General features: G+C 40.4%; 1 protein-coding gene across 1 annotated transcript in view; it reads right to left on the bottom strand.

The window, feature by feature from the left end:
• cfap43 (cilia and flagella associated protein 43) overlaps positions 1 to 23040 on the bottom strand; it is a gene marked incomplete at its 5' end in the record, with an annotated part of 38982 nt that extends 15942 nt beyond the window's left edge. The window contains 24 exons of the mRNA XM_080782126.1: positions 1569 to 1775; positions 2587 to 2802; positions 4981 to 5097; positions 6023 to 6127; positions 6573 to 6698; positions 7712 to 7789; positions 9287 to 9352; positions 10116 to 10257; positions 11164 to 11294; positions 11656 to 11820; positions 12565 to 12725; positions 13275 to 13424; positions 13631 to 13734; positions 14542 to 14690; positions 15196 to 15273; positions 15368 to 15487; positions 16508 to 16608; positions 17380 to 17524; positions 17985 to 18135; positions 18584 to 18751; positions 18849 to 18945; positions 19395 to 19648; positions 22799 to 22888; positions 23027 to 23040. Of these exons, the coding sequence (XP_080638252.1) occupies positions 1569 to 1775; positions 2587 to 2802; positions 4981 to 5097; positions 6023 to 6127; positions 6573 to 6698; positions 7712 to 7789; positions 9287 to 9352; positions 10116 to 10257; positions 11164 to 11294; positions 11656 to 11820; positions 12565 to 12725; positions 13275 to 13424; positions 13631 to 13734; positions 14542 to 14690; positions 15196 to 15273; positions 15368 to 15487; positions 16508 to 16608; positions 17380 to 17524; positions 17985 to 18135; positions 18584 to 18751; positions 18849 to 18945; positions 19395 to 19648; positions 22799 to 22888; positions 23027 to 23040 (3135 nt within the window). The remainder of the gene's footprint in view (positions 1 to 1568; positions 1776 to 2586; positions 2803 to 4980; positions 5098 to 6022; positions 6128 to 6572; positions 6699 to 7711; positions 7790 to 9286; positions 9353 to 10115; positions 10258 to 11163; positions 11295 to 11655; positions 11821 to 12564; positions 12726 to 13274; positions 13425 to 13630; positions 13735 to 14541; positions 14691 to 15195; positions 15274 to 15367; positions 15488 to 16507; positions 16609 to 17379; positions 17525 to 17984; positions 18136 to 18583; positions 18752 to 18848; positions 18946 to 19394; positions 19649 to 22798; positions 22889 to 23026) is intronic.
• Positions 23041 to 23822: the final 782 nt, after the last annotated feature.

Below are 23822 nucleotides of genomic sequence, written 5' to 3'. Positions count from 1 at the left end.
TGTTCACATTGTTCATATTGCTCACACACACCAATACTCAATATACACATTATCATTCATATTTTATATGTTTGTTATGTATATATTTTATATGTTTGTTATGTATATTTACATTTTTACTATTCCTCTCATGGGAAGTTACGTGGCCAATAGACCTAAACAGATTCTGATGATTACTTGATTACTTGATTACTTTAACCCGTTAAAACCGGGAAAGCGTCTGTGCATTTTCGTTTTTTGGCTGTTCAAAAAATAGCAGATATACAAGCCCACAGCGTGTCACTTTGTGTCGCGCTGAGACCTTGTACATCTGCAATTTTTTTTACATTTTAGAAAAATCTTTAAAAGTGTGAGTACTATACTGATTTCAGAAGGCCTTTGTAGAATGGGTCTACTCTCCGGTATAATTCTAAATGGATTGACACAGACCACCTACTTGGTTCAGAGGAGAATCAGTGTTTCTAAGCAGAAGATAAAGAGTAAAAACAGCAACAGCTCCAAATCTTTTAAGCTACTGGTTCTCCGCTTCGTCACAACGTCTTAACGTCTCAGCAGGTATCACTAAGAACTTTACTGTGACGACTGGATTCTCTTCCCAGAGATTTGAAAATGGCATAACATGGGGGTCCGTGGCCTAATGCATATCAAACTGGGGGTCCTTGATATGAAAAGGGTTGCGGAACAGGACTCTCCATGGAGCACGACTGTGGATTTCTACTATATTATAATACACCAGTGCACCACTATACTGTATATATTATCTTAATATTATTATACTATACCTGGCATTTATATACTATCTGACATTATTGTTATACTATATTATATTATTATTTACAACCAACCCCCCGTGTCAAACTACTAAACTATGCCAGGCACGCTGCTGTGACGCTACATACTAATTCCTACACGGGTTGTGTTTATAACCACGCCCCCGGGCAAGTTAAATTTACTGAGGTTAGGGTTAGGGTTAGGTTTAGGTATAGTTTTCTTGAGGTTGAGGTTAAGGTTAGGGTTAGGTTTAGGTATAGTTACTGTTTTACTGAGGTTAAGGTTAGGTTTAGGTATAGTTTTCTTGAGGTTATAAGGTTGGGGTTTAATAGGTATAGTTTTACTGAGGTTAAGGTTAGGGTTAGGTTTAGGCTGTCAATCACAGCGACTGGCCAATCGCAACGCGTCGACTGCACAACCTGTGTATGCTTTGGTATGTCGCTGCTGTGACAAGTAACAAAACAAACAGAATACCAGCGCTGATCCATCATCATCCTCATCATCCATTTATTGAGGGCAAAAAAAACCAGGACATATTTCAGCTATAAGCAATCGTCAGCCCTGAGGATGTTCATGGATGGACATGTTCATTTTCTGCCCTCAGTAAATAGAAGATGATGATCTGTGAGTGTTGGCGATAGGCATTCTCCAACCACAAGCCCTGTAGGGTGGTGGGTCTCAAAGTGTTGTATTAATAAAGACAGAAAAACGCCCAAAAACTATATATAAAAGGTAATCGACAATTATTGCAGAAAGATTTAATAAATAATAATTGGATAGTTTCTTCCTGAAGTTACCTCTGAGTCTGCTGCAGTGAGCATCCTATGGGGTTGTTCACTGTCTGCCAGGCCAGGCTCCCACAGCACTCCCTGGAGGTTCAGATCTGCCATGATTTCCCTGATGCGCCTGTTTTTGTCCATGACGCGGCTGATCTCCTGATGCTTGCGTTTGTACACCGCCTCAAACTCACCGTTGAAAGCCGTCTTCACCTGATAAATGACGTCCTAGATGTGGAAAGATTGGGGGGAGGGTCAAATACACCTTGTGAAATACACTGTGCCGGGGGGAATGTAGGTAAACAAAGTCAGGGTCAAAGCCAGATAAATCATTTCTCAAAACACTCCTTTGCTTAATTTAATTACAAGAACATTGTTTTAATTTTTTCAGTGCTCTAAAACTAGTTTGGGAATGCTATATAAAAATCATTGCTATGGTATAATTGATTGAGCCCATGAGTGCAAAGCTACTGTAGTATTTTAAGCATGTAGCCTACGCATGTACAGTAGGACTACATGCATGTACCGTACTATGCACATCACTCAAATTATTGTCCACCAGAGATTGCTGATTACACCAAAACAAGTTCTGGCTGAGGGAGATCACAGCTTAGCTGTCACAACTACGCACACCTCTGGTTGCCTTGTTACAGTGACGAATTTGCATTTGCACGTTTGACATTCCTGTACTGCAGTGGTTTCAGGCCACCACCCATAGACTGTAAAAAAAATAGCCACCCCCCAGAATAATCATATTTGCACTGGGGACCCCCCACCCTGACAAGCACTTATTTATAGGCCTTAGTTTGACTCGGTTCCACAGATAATATTTGTGAGGCGCTGTGAGCTATTTTCAAGATATTTAGCTTTCTTTTATTATTTGACAATTTGGCCAATGTTTGACCTGCTTTTATGGTATAGTTTGTTGATTACTTTTGATGCAGCTGCAGCAATGGTCTTTTGATCTTCTTTTTTTTTGTATTCAGTATTAAAAATCCTTAAATTCAATGTGGGGAGCCCCCTGGGGGCTGTACTGTACCTGTAGCAGGGTTGTCTGGTTGATCTTCTGCTCCCTGAAGTGCAGGTTGAACTGATGGTAAAGGTAGGGGTTTGAACATCCCAAGTGAGCGCTGAGACTCCCGCTCAGAGCGGCGTTCTCCACCTCCTGGCCTTCCTCCTCCTCCCGCTGTTCCTCATCCTCTTTTCCACTGACCAGTACACTGGACTTCTTCTCCGTAGCCTCTTCCCGCTGGCGCTGAATGTTAAGGGACAAACGTTTAGTTTTTTGTTTGAGGGGCGCTAGGCCTTCCTATGCCCTGCTTTGTCTGTTTGTGTGAAAACAAACAAAATGACTTGATTGGCTGATCGCCCCACAGCAATGATTTGATTGGCTGAGCACGGAATGTGATGTATGATGATGATGATGTTAAGAGCGCCTCTCACTTCACACGAGGGCAATTATTTTGAGCGACGCTAACGCCTGGCTTTGTTTGTGCCCCTGTGATGTCATGTGGCAGCCAAGTCTATGGACTTTCTATGTTTGTCTTATTAATTTGAAATCTTGTTTGAGCATTATGAGGCGTGTGGCCAGGTTCAGGGACACGTTATGACTGTGGTATGTAGTAAAAGGTGGAATGGAAGGTGGCCATTTCTCAGCCCCGAGAGCATCTCTTTTATCCGCCGTGTGGTTCTCTACTTACTTATTCTGAACCACAAAGCTTTATAATTATGTAGAAAGGCAGTGGTGTAAAGTAGCCTACATTACTCTGTAAGTAATTAAGTACTGTACTTGAGTACAATTTTGAGGTATTGTTTTTTCTTCTCCACTACATCTCAAAGTCAAATATTGTACTTTTTTTTTAATCCACTACAATTGTAAGAAAACTTCCGGACATACATTTCCTTGTAAAAGTCTGTGCATTGTTTCTACATTGCGTTATTGAACATAATACTTTTTTCACCACTGTAGAAAGGTCATGAGTAGTAAGGATGTTGAAAAGGTCAAACTTCAGACACACTAGTGGAACAAACATTTTTTGGCGAGCATTAAATAACATTCCAGCCACAAAGTTGTTTTTCGCTTGAACGGTTTTGGCCGCAAGAAGGAAGAAAACCAAATCCGACTCATAAAATGTGTATTGTTGTATCTTTTTAGAATATGCTACGCGTGCACACTGCACACGCATGCACACACACACACACACGCACGCACGCACGCACGCACGCACGCACGCACGCACGCACGCACGCACGCACGGCGCACGCAGGCTGACTTTTAGTAGGTCTGACGTTTGTCACACTCGGCTTATATTTCTGTTTCAAATTAAGATAGTTGTTGGGTTTTTGTTCTACTTTTTGGGGAATGTGGGGTGTGTTTGTCTCTCTATTTGTAGATGTCTTTTGTGTCCCTCGCCTATGTTTTGTTGTTTGTGTGATAAGATTGAGAAATACTAAAAGAAAATATATAAAAAGATAGAAATATGTGCCTTGTTGTTCAGCAGTGTTCAAAGGTATGTGAATCTCAGGCTTTGCCGTCTTGTAACGTCAGACAGACGTGATACGGGTTTACCTACATATGTCAAGGACCCCAAATTAATATGCGTTTGGCTGTGGATCCACATCTGAAAATATTTTGTGCCAGGGACCCCCCCCATACAAGATTTGTGTTGTTAAAAAAAAATCAAACATATTTAAAATTGTTCACATTTGTTCAAGAGTTTTTGAAAATAGCAGATCACAATTCATCGCATAATGACACATTGTGAGCTTGTAGATCGGCTATTTTCAAAATGCGTATCATCATGGTTGTAATAAGTGTCACTGTCAAATATCAGTATAATTAATCTGATACTACTCATTGCATTGTCTCTTCAGCTCTTTATTAAACAGAACCCAGACAGGATACAGAATAAAAAATAAAAAATAAATTTGGAAGGATGACACAAAGAAATGAGCAGACAAATCAGAACTGGAACACTATAAGAATTAAGCTGATTAATGGGTATTGGGTATTCTGTCCTGATTGGCTGAAAATGTATTTTCAGTTTATTAAACAGCTGCAGAGACGGGGAGAATCCTGTTACTGAAACTTAGTGAACATGATTAATATCAAAATATATATATATAATATATACCCAAAATATCACTTAGCCTACATTTAACTAATATTGCTGGACCCCCTGGAACCCCCTCAATCTACAAGCTTGTAGATCTGCTATTTTCAAAAGATTTGTACATATTTGAAAACTTGAAATGAGACATTGTGCATGACGAGTACTTTTACTTGTGGCACTTTAAGTACATTTTGATGCCAATACTTTTGTACTTTTGAATTCCGGACATTTACTTGTAACAGAGTATTTCTATATTGCAGTATTGATACTTTCTTTTTCTTAAGTAAAACATTTGAATGCTTTTCCCACCACTGACTCACAGTGCTGTCGGCCATCTCAGTCTTCCTGATGCTCTGTACTCTGAAGAGCTCGTCACGTTCCTCCTGCGTTCGCTCCCTCATGGGGTAATTCTTTACCTCGTCCTCAGAGTGGAAGGCCTGCAGAACAGGTGTGGATGTGGAACAAGTCAAATGTGTTTAGTATGGATCAGTGGGTTTAGAAAATGTTGTGGCCGCAAGGCACACTAATGGGCAAGTAAAAATGTCAAGGCATGCCTGTATTCATATATGCGTGCAAAATAGCCTCTATAACACCTCTGTTATCACTCTTATTATCGCTCTTATTAATTACTCTTATAATAGTTTGGGGTATACAATTTGCCCCTATAGCAGGAAATGGATGCATACAAGTACTACTGATATAACAAAATTAAAAATAATTATTAATTTCTTATAGTTCATTTTGCGATACCACAGGTCACAGACAAAGTCAGAGAGAGGATGATTCTGGCTGGGCACTGAGCCAGGCACCCGGAACTATAGTGCACTGTGGCGCAACACTTAGCTAACAACACTGTAGAGCTCAAGACCCTGATGCTACTGTGGATAGGAGGGTGTGGACTGGAGGGCAACGATCGGTAGTCCCGAGTTGGTGTTGTCTAGACCGCAATCTCGCATTGCATATTGTAATAATAATGTGTCTGGTTGTCATTTGTCACAAAATCCCCATGGCACACCTGGACTTGTCTTACGGTACATCGCTTGGGAGCCACTGTCAGTGCAAGTCCAAACTTTTCTTTTTCTTTTTTGTCCAAAAGGTTTTCAGAGAAAAAAGGAAAAAGAAAAATCTGAACTTTTCAAACATTCACACCTATTTCAATATGACTTAAATGATTATGTCATGATGTATTTGTGATCTTGGGTCCTAATTTACTGAGGCACTGCATTGTCTTTCTGCATGTGTTTACCGTCCTAGATTATTGTAAGTCGCTCTGGATAAGAACATCTCCTACAGTCCTAAATTGTAAATTGCACTAGTAGGGAGGGAGAGACCAAACACTATTGATGATGAGAGCAACCTTACCTTCACGGCTTTACCTTTGACCTTCATAGAATCCCAGCACTCTCTCTTGAGAAGGTCATGGTGATAATGTTTAGCCAGGTTCTCCAGCTTGATTTCATTTCTCACCTGTAGGTGTAAAACACGTTGGTCACTACACATTCTACACGGATAAACCAGACTCTCTCCCAATTCTACAGTGTAGAATGTGTAGAATCTAAAGCTACGACGAAAATGTTCGTCAACTACCTTTTTTCACTGAGGAAACAAAAACGTAGCTATGATGACTAAACCTAAGACTAAATATACTGACAATTTCATCAACAAATAAAATTAAAAACTAAACATCCAGGCCCGGGAAAAATAATAATTGTCAACAAAAATCTACAGTTGATTTTGTCAACTAAAATTATATTTAGTCAACTAAAACTATACTAAAACTAATACATTTCAGATGACTAAAATATGACTAAATGGAATTTTATTCAAAAGACATGCTGTCTCAACTCAACGGTGATGAAGAGCAGCTGCATAAATATGTGAGCGTGGCGTGCTGCAGTCTAACTAACAGTACCCGTGTGACCTCCTGGTCCCCCTGGGCCTCCATCCTCCTCTGTTCCTCCACATCCAGGTTGAACTCCTGCAGCTCCAGACGCTCCACGTCTGGCAGCTCCTCGTTCTCACGCATCAGCTCCTTCACCTGAACACCATGGCAGGGAACATGTATGTTAACATTATGGACCTGAACACCACAGAGAACATGTTAACATATGGAACCTACGTTACTGTATTAACTAGGCGGGATGTCCCGATTTTACGTTTTACATTTTTATGATGTGGAGACACCCTGTTTCTGAACAAACAGTCAAGCAATATTCATTTACCAGCAGAATATAGATAGAGTTTAAACTTTTTAACAAAAAATCTGTTGCTTTAACGGTTAAAGCAACACATTTTTCAGTTTGGTTAAAGTTTAACCAAACAATATCACTTAAAGCACCTACAGTATGTGCGGATTAAAATGTACCTTATTTGGTGATTGTGTTGTCCATTGTCTACAAACAGTGGGTAACAACAAGTCAACAAACAACGAGTGAGTTTGTGTGAATAGGAAGCATTTTGAGTCAGATTCAATAAACAAACAGCGTTATGTCAATGTTTTGATTATCCAACATCTGTTGGTGATCCCACTGAACTGTTAGGCTTGATTTATACTTAGGAGTCCACCGAAAATAGCAGATCTACGATCTCAGGTGCAGCTCTCTCACTTGTTCTGCAATTTTTGGACGGTGCACAACATGGACGTCTGTGTACTGTCCAACAATATGTTTTTTTCCCCTTAGCGCTGCGCATGTTTTTAGTTGTTTATAACAGCAGTGCCATGTTTTTGGCAACTCCAGCAGTTTGGCGTTGTGCTGAGCATTTACCTTGCGCTCGCGCATGCACGCGCAGTGCTTTCCTCTGCCTGTCGAAAGCTAAAACATTCTCAACTTTGAAGCGCCAAGGCCTTCAAGTTGAGAAGTAAAAACAACCGCAGTGGACGCAGGACTCGTGCCAAGTTAATGTTCGTACAGTTACAGTAATTTCATTTTGTCTTTTTCGCTAACGTTAAATTGCGTGTGTTGTATGTGTACAATATGTATACATCTTGTCGTACTGGCATGATCTAGTAATTCAATAAAAGGTCAAATAAAATACATACAGCTCACTTACTGTGTCACGCAATACTTTGATATTTTTCCTCAAATCTTCCTTTATCGGAGAATACTGCAGGACTTCTGCCATGGCAACCTGTGGAGCCGTGATGAAAAACAGAAAAAACAAACAAAAAAACAAACTGTAACTAAACGAAGAAAGGCATCTGTGCATGGAAAAATCAATACGCAAGACTGATGGAATAACACTAGAACACCTTTTCTTTTTAATGTGTACAATTGTACACATCTGCATGATGCTATATTGTTCTAAAATATGTACAATACATACAGTACTATGCATACATTATGCTATCTGTATCATTTGATTATATGACCTAACGTTGTTCTCCTGCATGCGCTTGCTCTGTTTATATTCTCTCACTTTCTCATAAAAAAGAAAAGTCTGACTACAAATCCGCAAAAAAATAAATAAAAAATAAATCCCCTGTAAACCTGTGATAATATCGGTGTATGTATTATAACAAAGTCCTGTTTGTACATTCTCCTTATTTTCTGTGCATAATATCACGACGTCTATATCTCATAATACATTTAAGTGGAAGATTTAACTGAAACTCGTTGTTTTTCCATGACGTTTACCATAACTGTTACTAACAACGTATGCACTCCCGCTAATTGCGCAACACCTGTACACAAACAACAACACATAGGCTATGGTATGTGAACTGACTCTTAAATCAAGTACGAGTCGTACAATTGTACGTGATACGTTTTACGGCGCAGTTTAAAAACTATATGAGACAATTATGTACCATGGAACAGTTAACAGCCTAGACGTGATGTGACTTGAGTATAAGAGATTTAAAAAAAGCGTTCACAAATCACAGACTGTTTGCATAGCCTATAGCAGCGTTAATGATGGCTTAAAGAGTTTATACTCTGCCCCGTTCCCATAACACTAACTGTGAACAAGGTGGGACACAACATCACAAAGGGTGCCACACCTTTTGTGTACATACCTACCGTATATATTTACACACCTTTTGTATATACACAATATACACGTTATCAACAAGTTTTCTCAGGTGACAAGATAGCTGTATACTGTAGTGTATATTATCGCTGTCAGGTGGAAACCTTGTATGTCCAAATCCGTTATAATGGAAACCATAACGTTAATATTTAGTCACAAGCTCTTGTTCATATTTTTCATTGCTTCAATATTTATAAAACCCTTAAGACGAACCTACAGACACTTTCAACCTGGCGTCGCTAATTTGGGCATGCCATTTATAGGCGTTACTTTATATTTGAATTGGTTTCAAAAGTAGCAATAAATAATAGGAATCCTTATCTTGCTCCTTAGCGTTCAAAGACATGCTCTGCGGTTGATGTTCGCACACGATATTGAGTAATGATGAGGAATCAAGGTGCTGCAAAGTGCAAGAATGTGTTGCCAACATCAACACATCAACACAGCTGCTATCAGAAGGAGGCTCTGAGTGAAATACATAAAGGTCATGTCAATCTTTCCTCTGCAGTAGCGCTGGAGTAGACCCACTACAAATATGAGTCACACACATGGTCTGCCACCAACCACAACTACTGTATTCATTCATTCATTACTGACCGCCTGCTGCTGACGCTTCAGCCAGGTGGGATCTGAAGTCTCCTGGTCTGTCACGTCCACGTGGGCCTGTGGAAACGCGTGCGTACAAAAAAAGAAGAAAGAATTATATACCAGTAAGTCTAGGAATGCCCATATATTATGGATCTTTTTCTTTACGCTTTAGGGCCAGATGGGGCGTAAAATGTGTGCTAATTAGTAAGGCCAGGCGGGGCCTCGCGCCAGCCCAGTAAGGGTCCAGGTAGGGCCAGGCCTTAATTTCCGGGCCTGTTGAGAACTCTAGTTCTCGCAGACTGCCGGGCACGGCTGCGCTAATAACTTTGGGGCAGGCCCGTCTAGAGTTTGAATGGACAGGTATCAGTCAAAAGGGAGACATAGAAGAGGATGGACGGGTGGGGTAGGAACAACATAATGGAATGTCACAACAGGTCATATATGGAGATCTAAGGGTTTGAGGTCAGATGTAGAGTTGCTGACCGGCTTCATATCTGCAGACGGACCTGATTTGCATTTTGCAACTGTACTTGGAGCGTCTTTTTCCCAAAAAAAGCAAATCTGTTGACCAAAATAAATATACATAGCCAATCTACAAGCCGTGAGCTTGTAGATTTATGTATGTTATTTGGCGAATGTTTCCCCCAGAATAGGCATGCTGGGGTTCAAGACAAATCTTCTCTTATGGGGCTCTTTTCAAATTCTGGTTCTGCGGCCAAAATACCTATTAATTTGGGGGGTATATATACATTTTCTTGGGAACCAATGATCTACGCTACTGTAATAATGAATCTACTGTATAAGTAATTTAGAGTATTTGAAGCGTATCATTGTTTACCTGCTCATGTTGTGTTTGTGCAGAGTGGCTGGTGAACAGTGGTTCCATCTGACTGAGAACACTGTTCTCTGCCTTCACGTCACTCTCCAGCGTATGGAACGGCGCGGCTCTGTCGCGTTCGCAAACACCTGCAGCTTGTATTCTGCATCAAACAGCACATTATTATTATTATAGTATTATAGAACACTGAGCGGTCAAATATCTCAATATTGCTATGGTTCATTGACGGTATTAACCCTGTCTCTCCAGCTCTTTAATAAACATAAACCAATTTTATCCAATCAAGGAGAGAGATTAGGATAAACATTTAAATGCACACCTGTGGATTCATATCTGTGCAAGGTAGCCTCCATAACCATAATAACATTATCACAGCTGTCATTTATGTCAATGTTATTTTATTTACTAATGCCAAATATAAAACGTTTACAATATTTAAAAAGTTAAATAAAGAATTAAGAAAACACACACACACACACACACACACACACACACACACACACACACACACACACACACACACACACACACACACACACACACACACACACACACACACACACACACACACACACACACACACACACACACACACACACACACACACACACACACACACAATAGAAAGATCCATGTCAGGAAGCTCATTCAGTGAGTAAAATAAGACATGCTCCCTTTGAGCAGTGTGTGAACAACAGTGCCCTCTAGTGTTCAGTGCTATGCACCATAATAATAATGGACTGTTTCTCAACCTGGTTTCCCCCCCTGTTGGAGCTTCTTACATCTGACAAAAGCTGGACGCCTAGAGTTAAGGCCCAGGGTGTGCATGCACGCACATAGAAAATAGCCAAACTAAAAGCTGTGTGAGCTTGTAGATCAGATATTGTCACTATTTTTGTTGAATACCTTTATGGGGTACTTTTCCAACAGGGTTGAACCGGTTTGGTTCTTTTGTCATGGGGTGAATACTAAAAGTTGGAATAGAATACATATCAATTTGGGGGTCTTTGACTGAGAAACTGCTTTAAACTTAAGAAGTTGCGTTCACCTGAGCTTGGTGCAGACCAGGGATCCATCACCACAGCCTGCTGTGAGCAGTGTCTGGCTGTCAGCGGAAAAGGAAACTGTCCGAATGCCACCCAGACGGCGTGAATGACACTGGACCTCAGCGCATAGCTCCTGCACACATGGATGGATATCAGAGAGACAGCGAGATCCCTTTGCGACCCCAACGCGTTGTCGTGACCTTTGAGGAGTCGTCGCGGCATTTGGCCAAATTCGTTGACGTTTTTTATTTTAGACTGAAGAAAGAAGCGCTGCTTCATAAAAACTACATACAGTACTGCCAAAACCAGCTGAAGAAATCACAGATTGATGCTTTAACCTTTATGAAATATCCGAGACTATTAGGGTTTTATGGAAGATGCCTGAAAATATTATTGGCAATTTGATTGATAGATAGATAGATAGATAGATTTGATTGATTGATTGATAAGACAGATCACACTTTATTTTTGCCGACATTCATTGAAGCTCTCACCAAAGAGGTGCTCTCCCAGACACGCAGTAGACCGTCGCGGCCCCCGGAGGCGAGCCACGAGAGGTGGGGTGACAGGACCAGAGTGACGGGACCCAGAGGATGGCCCTTCACCTCCTGCACTGGTCTCAGCTGCACCTCCCTGTGACTGGAGAGAGGACCTTTATCCTGAGAGGAGAAACGGCAGCTAAAATCATCGGCAGCACAGAATTACCCAGTCTCCATAACATCTACACCACTCGTTGTATGAAAAAAGCCCACAACATCATGGAAGAGTGCACCAGCCATCTGTTCAAACCACTCCCTTCCAAAAAACGCCATACAAGCCATACAAGCTGTTGTATGGCTTTCGGCTGTGTTTCGACTGCCCCCCTCCCCCTCATACAACACAAATGTTGTGTCGAAATGTATATAGGGCTGAAGTGGTTAATTTATGTTTTGTAATAATAATCAAAATGTACACAAAACTACAAAGTATAGTAACTAAAGTTTTAAAAGAATTATAGTGGAGTAAAAGTATAATATTTGCCTCTGTAATGTAGTGCAGTAGAAATAAAAGTACTGAACATTTGAAAATACTCCAGTAAATTAGTACCTCAAAATTGTACTTAAGTAACTATACTTAGTTACTTTACGCCACTGGTGCTTACGGCCGGCACACACGGCCGTGCTTACGGCCGGCTTGCGTTATCCGCGCACCTGGTATATCGTTGATCAATTGGATCTTTCCAAACGCACTGTACGCGGACAACCTACAGTACACACGCTTTAAAAGTCTGGTGTAAGCGGTTAAACTGTTCCTCATTTCACTGGGGACCCCCCGGGAGCCCCCTCAAGGACCCATGGGTGGGTACCTTGGACCCCACTTTGAGAACCACTGCAAACAAGATAACGGATGGATAGATGGGTCACCTGAGGCAGTATGAATTTCTGAAGAGTTTTCCTCTGGTGACAGTATGCAAAGAACTCATTCATTCCCAGGACGCAGGACTGCAGTGCAGGAGTTACTGTGTATGTGGACCCCTGCAGGATGTCGTTAGATACACGGCCCCACTGGTCTATACACACTGATCCTGAAAACCATACATGCTACAACTTAGACATTTAGCAGACACTCTTAACCAGAGCAAGCAGAGTAATCATGAACTCTATAGTCCATAAACAAAATAATAAAGTGCAGAGAGAAGATTGTAGTGCCTCAAAAATCTAAATAACATTTTGTACATTTGAAATTATAGAATACCAGGTGAACCATTGAACCTAGAACTGTTTGTCAATTAAATATAGTGGAGTAAAAAATACAATATTATTTGCCTCTGAGATATAGTGGAATTTCAACAGTGCCTTAAAAGTAACCTTGAGAAAATGTATTGCGTTCTTTCCATCGGTTGCGTAGCGTTTTAGTCTGACGTCCCAATAATTCGACATTACTAACCCTGCCCGGCTACCACTAACCAAAACCACAACCGCACACGGAAGCCACGGTGAGTCTTAACTGGCCACGTATGTCGGACTAACGGGACGTCGGACTAACGCATGCCCCCCCCCCCCACCTTCCATCACTGGTCTGGAAACAATACCAGTCCAGCAGCAGAGTACCAAAAACAATATAAGCAGCGCACCAGTAAGGTCCTTTACAGGCAGGGTGAGCACTGTGACCAGGCTGCCCTCGTGCACTTTGTCCTTCTGTCCCGAGCACAGTGCCAGCACTTTCACCTGGTTGCTGTCCCTAATGTACTGGGCGGAAAGTTGCAAAATCGACCCGGCAACAGCTGTGAAGAAATGGAGAGTGAGAGTGCAGTCTTAAGTTATGCTGTCCAGTTATTTTATACAGAGGAACAACATGCTATCTATATAACATTCTCTACATATGAAACTATAGTATGCCAAGTAAATAATGAAATTGAACTGTCTATCTAAATAACATGCTAAATTACAGAAACAATCTTTTAACCGTTACAAAACGAAACAAAGCTACCTGTGTATCCTATGACTGAAAATCCCTTTGATGGCTTTGGATCCAGTAGATAGACATGTGTATCTGAGGCACCTGTGAGAAGATAGTTCCCTCCTTGATCGAAACTGCAACACAGAAACGCACGCACACGTGTACACACACACACACACACACACACACACACACACACACACACACACACACACACACACACACACACACACACACACACACACACACACACACACACACACACACACACACACACACACACACAAATAAGAAAGGCCATGGGAGAGCTTATTGGAACTAATCCAACAACAAAGTAGAAGTCTAGAAGACAGTGTTCTTTGGTAGAAGGCATGGATTTCTTAAGGTAATGATGGAAACCAAGGAACTTGACTTCAAATGAAAAAAATATGCTATAAATAGAACATCATAAAAATATTAACTTGAAATACTAGACATAGGCAGTAATTTCAGCTAGGATCAGGAATAACTGTCGACACATGGCCTCCAGGAAAGTAGGATAATGAGTGAACCCAAAGATGGGGTGACCGGCTGCTGGCATGTCAGGACAGATTTGCTCTGTGCAGGCTGACTTGGCTGCCCTCTGTGTACTGTTATTTACTATATTTTTAAAATTATAGTAGTATAGAACTTGCCAATGAAATAAAGGCATTTTATGTTTTTTCCACTTGAACTAGAGTGCCTTGGCCTCTTGATTTCAGAGCTGTCTGAAAGGATTTTGAAATATCCTCTTTATGATGAATTTAATTATCTGACAACACACAACCTGCTTAATTTGTACTCCATTGGTTTGGCGCTGTCGCATGCCAAAAATTGCAAGTTCACAAATTTACACAGTCTTTAATAATGAATGTAACAAAATCCTATTAATAATACAAGTATAAATGTAAAAGTCCACTTGCAGCAGTTGGTCCACAGGCCTGTCGTAGAGGTGAACCTTGTGAACCAGGTGAGGTTGCTCCTTCCTGACCATGTCAATAAAGAGGACATGTCCTGAGGCTGTCCCCACGGCTGCGTATCGTGCAACAGGACAGCAAGCCACACTTGTCACCTAAACACAGAACAGAAAGAAGGCTCTGCAGCTCACTGGTTCCCAAACACTGGGTCGGGACCCATTTGTATGGGACCCGACCCCATGGTTAAAAAAAGAAACATTCTCAAAACAAGCACCATTGTACATGACTTAAAGACTAGTTTAATGATTTTTTTCAGTAAGTAAGAAGAAATAAATTAAAAGTATAGTAGTAGTATAGTAAAAATAGCCGATCTACAAGCTCACAGCGATGTACGTCGCATCGTGAACTTGTAGATCTGCTATTTTCACTAGTCTGGGTCCCAAGAAGACATCAAATGTCTCTTTTGGGTCACGGACTAAAATGTTTAGGAACCACTGCTGTAACTGATCCATTCTTTTTTCACCTCTACTTCAAATCTCTTCGCCAGTCTACAAATAGCCCATCTAAAGCTCACAACACGCTATTTCCGGTGAATGTTCCCCCCCAGAATATTACATTTTCACTTCTCATTACAATCTGTATGTTGTGAATGAATCCCACCTTTGCTTGAATATCTAGGGAGCTGATGCAGGATCCATCTGTAGACCACAGCTGCAGTTCTCCCGAATCCCTCACTGACTGAAGATCACAGAAAGAAAGTGTGTAATGTGCTAAATCAAAGGCAATCACGAGATTCAGTGCTATGAATCTTGTGCGAGACGTTTTGCCTTACCACACAAACACCGTCATTGTCTGCGTACAATGAAGCTCCTGCCACAAAGTTGCCATTGAGAACATCAAGGACCTTGACCACTTTGTCCAGCTGGCTCGGTTTGTATGTGTAGATTCTCCCCTGAAATAAAAAGGAGGTGAAATCACACTGACATAATGCAGAAACCTTGATTTGGACCAACCTTGAGTTAGAGTTTATTGGCAATGTTATACATTTTGCTTCCAAATTAGGAGCTTCTATTTTCATTATGTAGCCGGCTGGAATTGAGCCTTTGGGGCCACCGTAGACTGGCTGCCCTGCCACTTCCTTGTCAATCAGTGGTGACTATTTAAAGGCCCTGCAGTCTAACAAACACAGGTTTCTTGGTGTTTGCTGTGGGTCCTGCAGAGATCATGTCTTAATTGTGTTTTTATCTGTCCCTGCCTTGGTGAGTAACCTGATGGATAGATGTTATTTAGATTGTACTAAAAAAGTGTTTTCTAATTAAGTACTTTTATTATTTGTTACTATACTATACCCAGTGTGAGTTCATGTGCCTGGTGGAAGCGATGAGCTCATGTGCCAGAGGGGCCGATGTGAATGAACACAGACTCAAATAGGTATATACAATTATACATCATATCAAATCGTTGTTGCAATGATTTATTTGTTTAACTTCATAGTGTACTAAATGTTTTGTTTTCATTTCCTTATAGATGTCACCACTGCTGTTTTGTTTTGTTCGTTTAGACTGATTTTAGTGTTTGGTTTTATTTAATTGAGCCATTTCCTCTTGTTTTGCTGCATGCTGCGTGATTCAGTGCGTGTGTTTAGTTGTGTTCTTAGTTTTTTTAAGATATTGTTCGCATTTTACTGCATTAGCCTATATATATGAAATTGAACATTGGTCTAATACATATTTGTTATTCCTACTGTTAAATTCCTGTTTTGGAACTCAAGTCTCAAGTCCTTATAAATGAACTTGCATTTGTTGGGGAACCCAGTTTACTGGTCTATTCTAATTCCTTGAACAATCTCAAGGTGGCGTAGTCGTATAGCTATAAGTAAATGCTTTGCTACACTTGGTTACAATTACATGTCATGCTTCTTTTTTCTATCACAGAAGACTGCATGGAATATAAAGCTAAATCAAGCGCTCACCTTGTTGGAGGCTAAAAGTAATGTTTCATAGTCAGGAGAGTATGTGAGCATTGTGACGGGCTCCTCCAACTCCCATGTTTGAGTGATCTCCATTTGAACCCCTTCGACGTGCAGACAGTGCATCACTTTCTCCTGTAAATAGTGACAGGTTTTTTTGTAGATATAGGCCTACATCCAGATGGTACACAATAATATTGCAAATAATCATATTAGATATTATGATCTATTGGATGCAGAGAGTTCAAGGGCGTATAAATGAATATAGTACCTTTCCTGCAACTATCAATCCATCTCTGTGAAGGACTAAGCTTTCAAAGCAGCCGTTTCTTAGTCCAGGAATGGCATCCACAGCTGAATTGGCTGTGGCTGAAAGAAAAACAGATTCATTAAATGACTTGGGTGGAAAAAATTACATAAATCTTCAGTTCTATTTTTTCTCCATACTTTCCCCAAATTAAGTCACACATGCAGGTAATGGTTATGATGAATAGCGCAAAAGTGGCAATTGTAATTTTACTCTTTGTTAGTTCATCCCAACTACTAGGAGCAGGGGGCTCAAGGATACTGTGATTTATTTGGAAGAATTTAAGATTGTTTTTCTTATGGTTGTCCCACACAGCATAATACATTTAGCATATAACTCTGTATAATACTAATACATGTGGGGGTCCTTGATATGTAAATGTTGAGAACCACTGTGCCGCTGCAGTGTGATAAATTCAGGCCATGAAATACTATTTTGAGGTCACAAGTTATTATTATTTTTCTCTAAATGGCCACTCCGGGGCTTCGTAGTGTGTGTGTGTGTGTGTGTGTGTGTGTGTGTGTGTGTGTGTGTGTGTGGCTTACTGTACCTGCGTGGCCTACTATACCTGTGGGGTTGAACAGGACTGAAGCACGGGGGCTGCCTGGGTCAACAAGCAACAGAAAGCCTTCCTTACAGCCAACATACAGCTGTGAGCTGGCTGTCCAGCAGAGGGCAGTAGGAGTCACTCTTGCTCTGTTGCAATCCTGTGGCTGTGTAAACAGTTTGGATGATGGGTCTTTATATAATCACTGACATAGACTGACATAAACTAATGTCTAACTAATCATATGTGAGATATACGTATATAGGCCTATAGTAATGTAAAAAGGTAGCAAAACCATTGTAAATAGTTGGAGATTTTTGCTGTATGAATCCATCACAAAATGTGTTCACAACACTATGTTGCCGAAACACACGCTAGTGGCTATTGTCTAATTTTGTTTTATAGATTTCTGTTTTTTTTTTTAAAGGCTTTATTTTGGGCTTTTTTCCTTTATTGATAGATAGTAATTTGACAGGAAAAGGGGAGAGAGATGGTGGGGAAGACACACAGCAAAGGTCGTCGGGATCGGGACTCAAAACCGGATTACCAGCCTAGGTGCCCAGACCGCTAGGCCGGCCCGGGCCATTTTATAGATTTGTAATAGCAAAAGAAGGACAGTAGTGTACCACAAAGTCCTCTGCGTGGTCTCCCGTCAGCCCTGAGATGGCTGACACAGGCATCTGAGGACCCATGTAGGTTAGTCTGCCATTGACGGTGTGCGAAGGGATCACTTCTTTGTCGACCAGGGCCCCATCAGAACCTGGTAGATCTATCACGCTGTACACAATATACAAAGAACTCAATTGTACAACGTATCTAAATTCATACACAGTAAATTGTGCATTATACCGTAATAGCACCTTTGTCCACAGCAGCCATTGCAAATTTGCAATGCATGCAAGGCACCAACATGCTCATCGGGAGCAGTTGTTCAGCATCTTGCTCAAGGACACTTCGACACTAACCCAGAGGGAGCCGGGGATCGAACCGGGATCCTTCCGATTAGTGGCCAGCATGCTACCTCCCCAGACTGGGAGAGAGTATATGAATAGGACCAAATGGACCCACTCGTAACTTACTAAGGGTCCATTTGGTTTAATTTGTACAGTCTCAGAGTTTAACTATCACTCAGGATTTTACTCTGCATATAGAGAGAAACATTCAGAGTAGATTGAGATGTGAAGGTAAACTGTACACATCAACATCATGCAGAGCTAAATGTTACCTTTCTTGCATGATATGAAAGCTGTCACTCTTTTCAATATTCCACACAGTGACGGATGTAGAACCCAGAGCACAGATCTGGAGCCAGTTCATGGGGTTGAACACCAGTGAAACAACATCCTTCCCAGATTGGGGTTGCGAACAGATTCGCTCTGCATTTTCCCAATTCCTGCAATAAATACAGCAGTTGTATAGTTCACATGTTAATAACATGTCTAGAGAAGTATAGGCTAAAGACATACTTGAAATTCACTTTTGGGACGTACCACACGGTTATAGTGTGGTCTGGAAAAGAGGCGTAGCAGGCCAAATAAGGACCACTGTCACTGATTGCCAGAGATGTGTAGTCCAGCTGTGCTGTTCCTAACAAAATGGCAACAAATCCATAAAAACTTGACTTTAGCATGCAGTTTTGTGAGAAAATATGACCGCTCTAATGGGCTGACAACCAGTGGTGGAAAGTAACAAAGTCTATTTACACAACTCGGTACTTTTATTTACTTCCAATCTTCAATACTTAGTTTTCCTCCAGTACATCTCAAGTATTGCATTACTCCACTACAAATGTTTGATTTGTTACAAGTTAAATTACTGTGTAGAGATTTAGATTATACTTATAATTTAGATTTTCTAAAATAGCTGATCTACAAGTAGGCTACACTACGTGTCACTGGCACTGCAACATGTTGTGAGCTTGTAGATTGTATATTTTGATGCCATTATTTTGTACTTTCACACAAGTACAATTTAGAATATTATAGGAACTTGTAATAGAGTAACTAAATTACCACTTTTATTTAAAAATTACTCACCTTTTAGTTCATTCTTCAGTACAAGTTGGGGGTAGTCGTACACATATATAGATGGTTTTAGCTTGTGTTCAGATAATGCCAGTATTCTACGATGACCATTCGCTGCCAGAGCTCCAATGCCTCTGCCAGGACCCTGAAGCACACTGCTCACTTTGGTCTCTGTGTTGTGGAAAACTATGAAATTCCCACTCACATAACACACTGTGTCCTTGTCAATGAACTCCACGCGTTGCTTTGTAAACCCCTGTGCCCACCTGGAAAATAAAGAAGCTAAGAATTATTAGTTTACACACATAATAAGCCTATAACTGGAAGGGTGATGGGCACCTAAACATGGGCTCCTCAATTGTTCAATTGCCTATTTTTCCTCCTATGAATGTAAAGAAAAAACAAAGAATTTGGAAAATGTAGTAATGCTTGAACATTTGCCCTCATATATATATATTTTTTTTACACATTTCTACAAAACCTGTGGCTAGTCCGTCATATAAAGTTTACACAAGTTAACAAGAAGTTGAAGGGACATGAGCAGCTGCAAGGAATTAGAAGCGTTGGTCTTCACTCTAATTACATACATACCTGACTTCTAAATGTCCAACTCCTTCCATTTTTTAAATTATTTATTTTTACTTAATTAATAATATAATTTCACAGTTTCACTTCACGAAACAACATTACACTTTCTACACAAGCGAGCAGCAGTATGGGTTGTGTAGTAGTAGTGTATCCTTGACAACCACAACATTGCTTTAAGAAACCGCCCCATTCTTAATACGTAGCGTCCCTACGTCATAAGTAGGCGAATGAGCACTGTTTGTCTCGCAAATCTAAGCTAGCAAATTTAAGACGATCTCTTCAAAATAAGAGTATCCTCTAGAGTATTGAAAAAAATATTAATTTTCACATTTAAACTATAAATAAAGCATTTAAACAATGCTATAAGACACACATTATGTAAAAAATAAGTACCGGTAATAAGTAATGTTTGACCCACCCTACCTATACCTATAACAGCAGTAGCCTAATCCATTCCCCTCAAACACGTCCCAATAAAACCATCTAGGCTGTCACTCCTCCTGCCTGCAATCTGCTCTGCCCCCTGTTGAGGTCACTGTTATATAAATTGTGGATCATGGTCAATTCAGGGTTTGAAAGTTGGAGTATACCATTAAAAACAAAATCAACAAAACAAAATCTAATTAATTATGCTAAGAAGTATGTAATGTGTCAAACTAAGGTTTTTGCATGAAAAACACACCTTGGACTAAATTTGGCCATAGCCACTTTTTCACACTATAACATGTAATTTAATGTGTTGATCCTTTTATTGCAGTGTACAGCATACTGCGTACAGCTGAGAGTCAAATCAAACGTTCAGTTCAAATCAAACTTTATTTATAGAGCACATTTAAAACAATCAAAATTTACCAAAGTTCTGCACAGGGTGAGATAAAAATCATCAAAAATTTGACAACAGAAGTGCAATAAATAAACAAACAAACAAAACATACAATTAAGAGCGGAGTCAATCAATTACAAATGACACACACGAAACACGCATATCATAGTCATAGAAACCACCAGAATAGTTAACCTGGCATGTGACATTACCAGACAGTGGCCTTGTGGAGTGTCAGCAACTGAAACTGGGAGGTCGGGGTTCGATCCCCGGCCGGGTCATACCAAAGACTTTAAAAAGGGGACCCAATGCCTCCCTGCTTGGCACTCAGCATCAAAGGGTTGGATTGAGGGGTCAAATCTACTAATCAAATTATTCCCGAGCACGGCAAGGCTTCGGCTCACTGCTCCAAGAGATGGGTCAAATGCGGAGAACACATATTACTGCGTTAACGTGTGACAAATCCTATGACTTATTGTTATATAGATCAAACGAGTTTAAAGCTTACTCTTTGAAAACAACATTTTTTTTGTAAAAAAGAAATAAAAACACATTGTATCTTGCGTCCACATTCCATCTAATGGAATGGATCAAGAGGAAAAAACATTTTGTCTCCATTGAATCCGCTTTATCTCCGTTTCACTCTACAGCACAAGTCTGTTTCACACAAAGTAGATCCACAAATAAAGCAGAACAATGTTTGTCAAGGGCACCACAATGAGATCATTTGTCACAACAACAGCAGCTATGCTAATTGATTCCAGAATATTATCCAAAACTGAGAGTTTGAATTAAGTATGGGACGAACTTTTGGTTATTGAGCAAGGCAGAAGAGCATAGGAGTATACTATACTGTAATATGAGTATAGCATCTGCCACAATCTTTAACCCATTTAGGACTGAGACCGATTCCAAAAACACCTTTTTTATTCTGGCCTAAATTTTCTGAAAAACTTCAAATATCTATTCAAAAATTACAAAAATGTTATGCTATACTGTACATAGCAACAAGAACCCCAAAAGGGGTTCCCGTTCTGAATGGGTTTTAAGATCCAGATCGTCCTTCAGAGCTTTACAATCTTGATTTGTTTTTTTATTTAGCACAGTTTAGAGCAAGACATTAAAGCATAAAAAAATGTAAAGTGCCAGGAGGAGGCAAGAAGCCCTGGAGACTTATACGAGGCATTATAACAAGATATAAATCATTTCCAAAAGACATGATTGCAGTATATTAAAAAATATATATATATATATATAAAATCTACAACATGATTCAAAATACTTGATAATCTAAGACATGATTAGAGACGAGAAGAGAATACAAACTATGATAATTAAGTGATTTGGGCAATCAGAACAACCTTCAATTTGTTCAGAGAAGGAACAACTGAGTTTTAAATCTTTTTAGTGGTAGAGCTGCCATGTATTTACATTTGAGCTGTCAAATACTGACCCAGCAGATCAAATTGTTAAATTGACCATGGCACCAAAGGCATTCCACCAATATACTAATACAAATAACATTTTAAAACAGAACATTTTAAATCATAATCATGCCCAATGAATAATTTCCCCGCTATTTATCATACTGTAATGACATGGCAAGTGTGCATTTTCATGACATCTTTCATGACAAGAATGGACAACAGCCAAGCTCTTTCCGTGTTTGAGGGAGGAAAGCCAGGTGGGGAGAGTAATCGTTGTCTCTGTACTTAGAGACCCTACAGGCTTGGGTGGCGACGGTCAGTGGGTGTGTTGAACAGGAGAAGTAGGATGAATGTCCTTCTGGTGGGGGCTGCTCACTGGCAGGTCAGCCATGAGGAGATAACAGCAGTGCATGGCAACACAGAAATATGTGGGGAGGATTAATTAAAAACATCAAAGAGTCAAGTCATCGCACACTTGTAGCTGCTAATGCTAAAGGACATAAAATTGGCATCGGTATAGCTACAAGTGTGCTGCGACTCTGTTTTGTTAGTATTTTTAGCGTGGGCTGACACCTCACTGCCAGTCCTTCCAGTCGTCCCTCCAGTCGACCTCCAGAACGACCTCGACCAGATCGCTGTCGTCAGGTCCATTGAAGTACTCCTTCAGTCTGTGATGAGAACAATGTGAAATTGAAATGAGCAAGTCAGTCATAAAGATTACAAACCCTTTCCTCTAATCAGTGTGAAACACAACATGTTTTCAATTTTCAAGGCGTAGCAAGGATAATTCATTAAAAGATAAATACCTGTCCATTACCATCTTTACCAGACAAGACAGACAAGACTGTAAATAGCGAGAGCGTCGAGTTCCCTCGTTCGCAGAAATGAAACTGCCATCTGTCGTTGAACAAGATAGTAAATAAAGAGAGCGACGAGTTCCCTCCATGGCCGAAATAGGTGTAGTTGCAGTAAAACTGCAATCAAAAGAAAGAATTGTATTACAGTCATTGAGTCATTGTACATAATCTTCTCACATTAACACAAACTCAACATCAAAGGCAGTCAAATTGGTTCCAATTGAGGTCAAACGCCACTGCACTAATTAGTAGGATCCACAACAGGTGTATCTCCAACAGGCAAAGTCTAATTAGGCACAAGCCAGCATGGCCAAACAATTGACATAACATAGAACACTCACTCTCTGGATCAATCATCAGAGCCTGCAGAGTGAATTGCAATGCATACAATGCAACCAATGCCATGATGAAGATGAAGAAGATGCAGAAGTAGATCATTGTCGTCTTAAAGTTTCCAGAGATCACGGGAGGTGCCACTGCAAACACAAATGCAACAATGCTTGTTATATTTTCTCTAAACCAGGGAACATTTGTTTTGTTGCTCACAGACTAAGATAACACACTGCATAAAGACATTGTCACAATTCCCTCAAAACCTACTTTTCTCGATCACAGGTCGATCACAGGTCACAGGTCAGGCAGCTCAGGTATTGGTCCAGCTCCACTCACCGGTCTCAGGCACTGGTCCAGGTCCTGATTGGAGAATATTATATTCTCTGTTCATATACAATTCCCTTTATTTTTC

Source organism: Protomyctophum bolini (genome assembly GCF_963924005.1).
Source record: "Protomyctophum bolini genome assembly, chromosome: 14".
NCBI classification, from domain to species: domain Eukaryota; kingdom Metazoa; phylum Chordata; class Actinopteri; order Myctophiformes; family Myctophidae; genus Protomyctophum; species Protomyctophum bolini.
The sequence above is the reverse complement of the archived record's forward strand: the minus strand, read 5'-3'. Positions and strand labels throughout refer to the sequence as shown.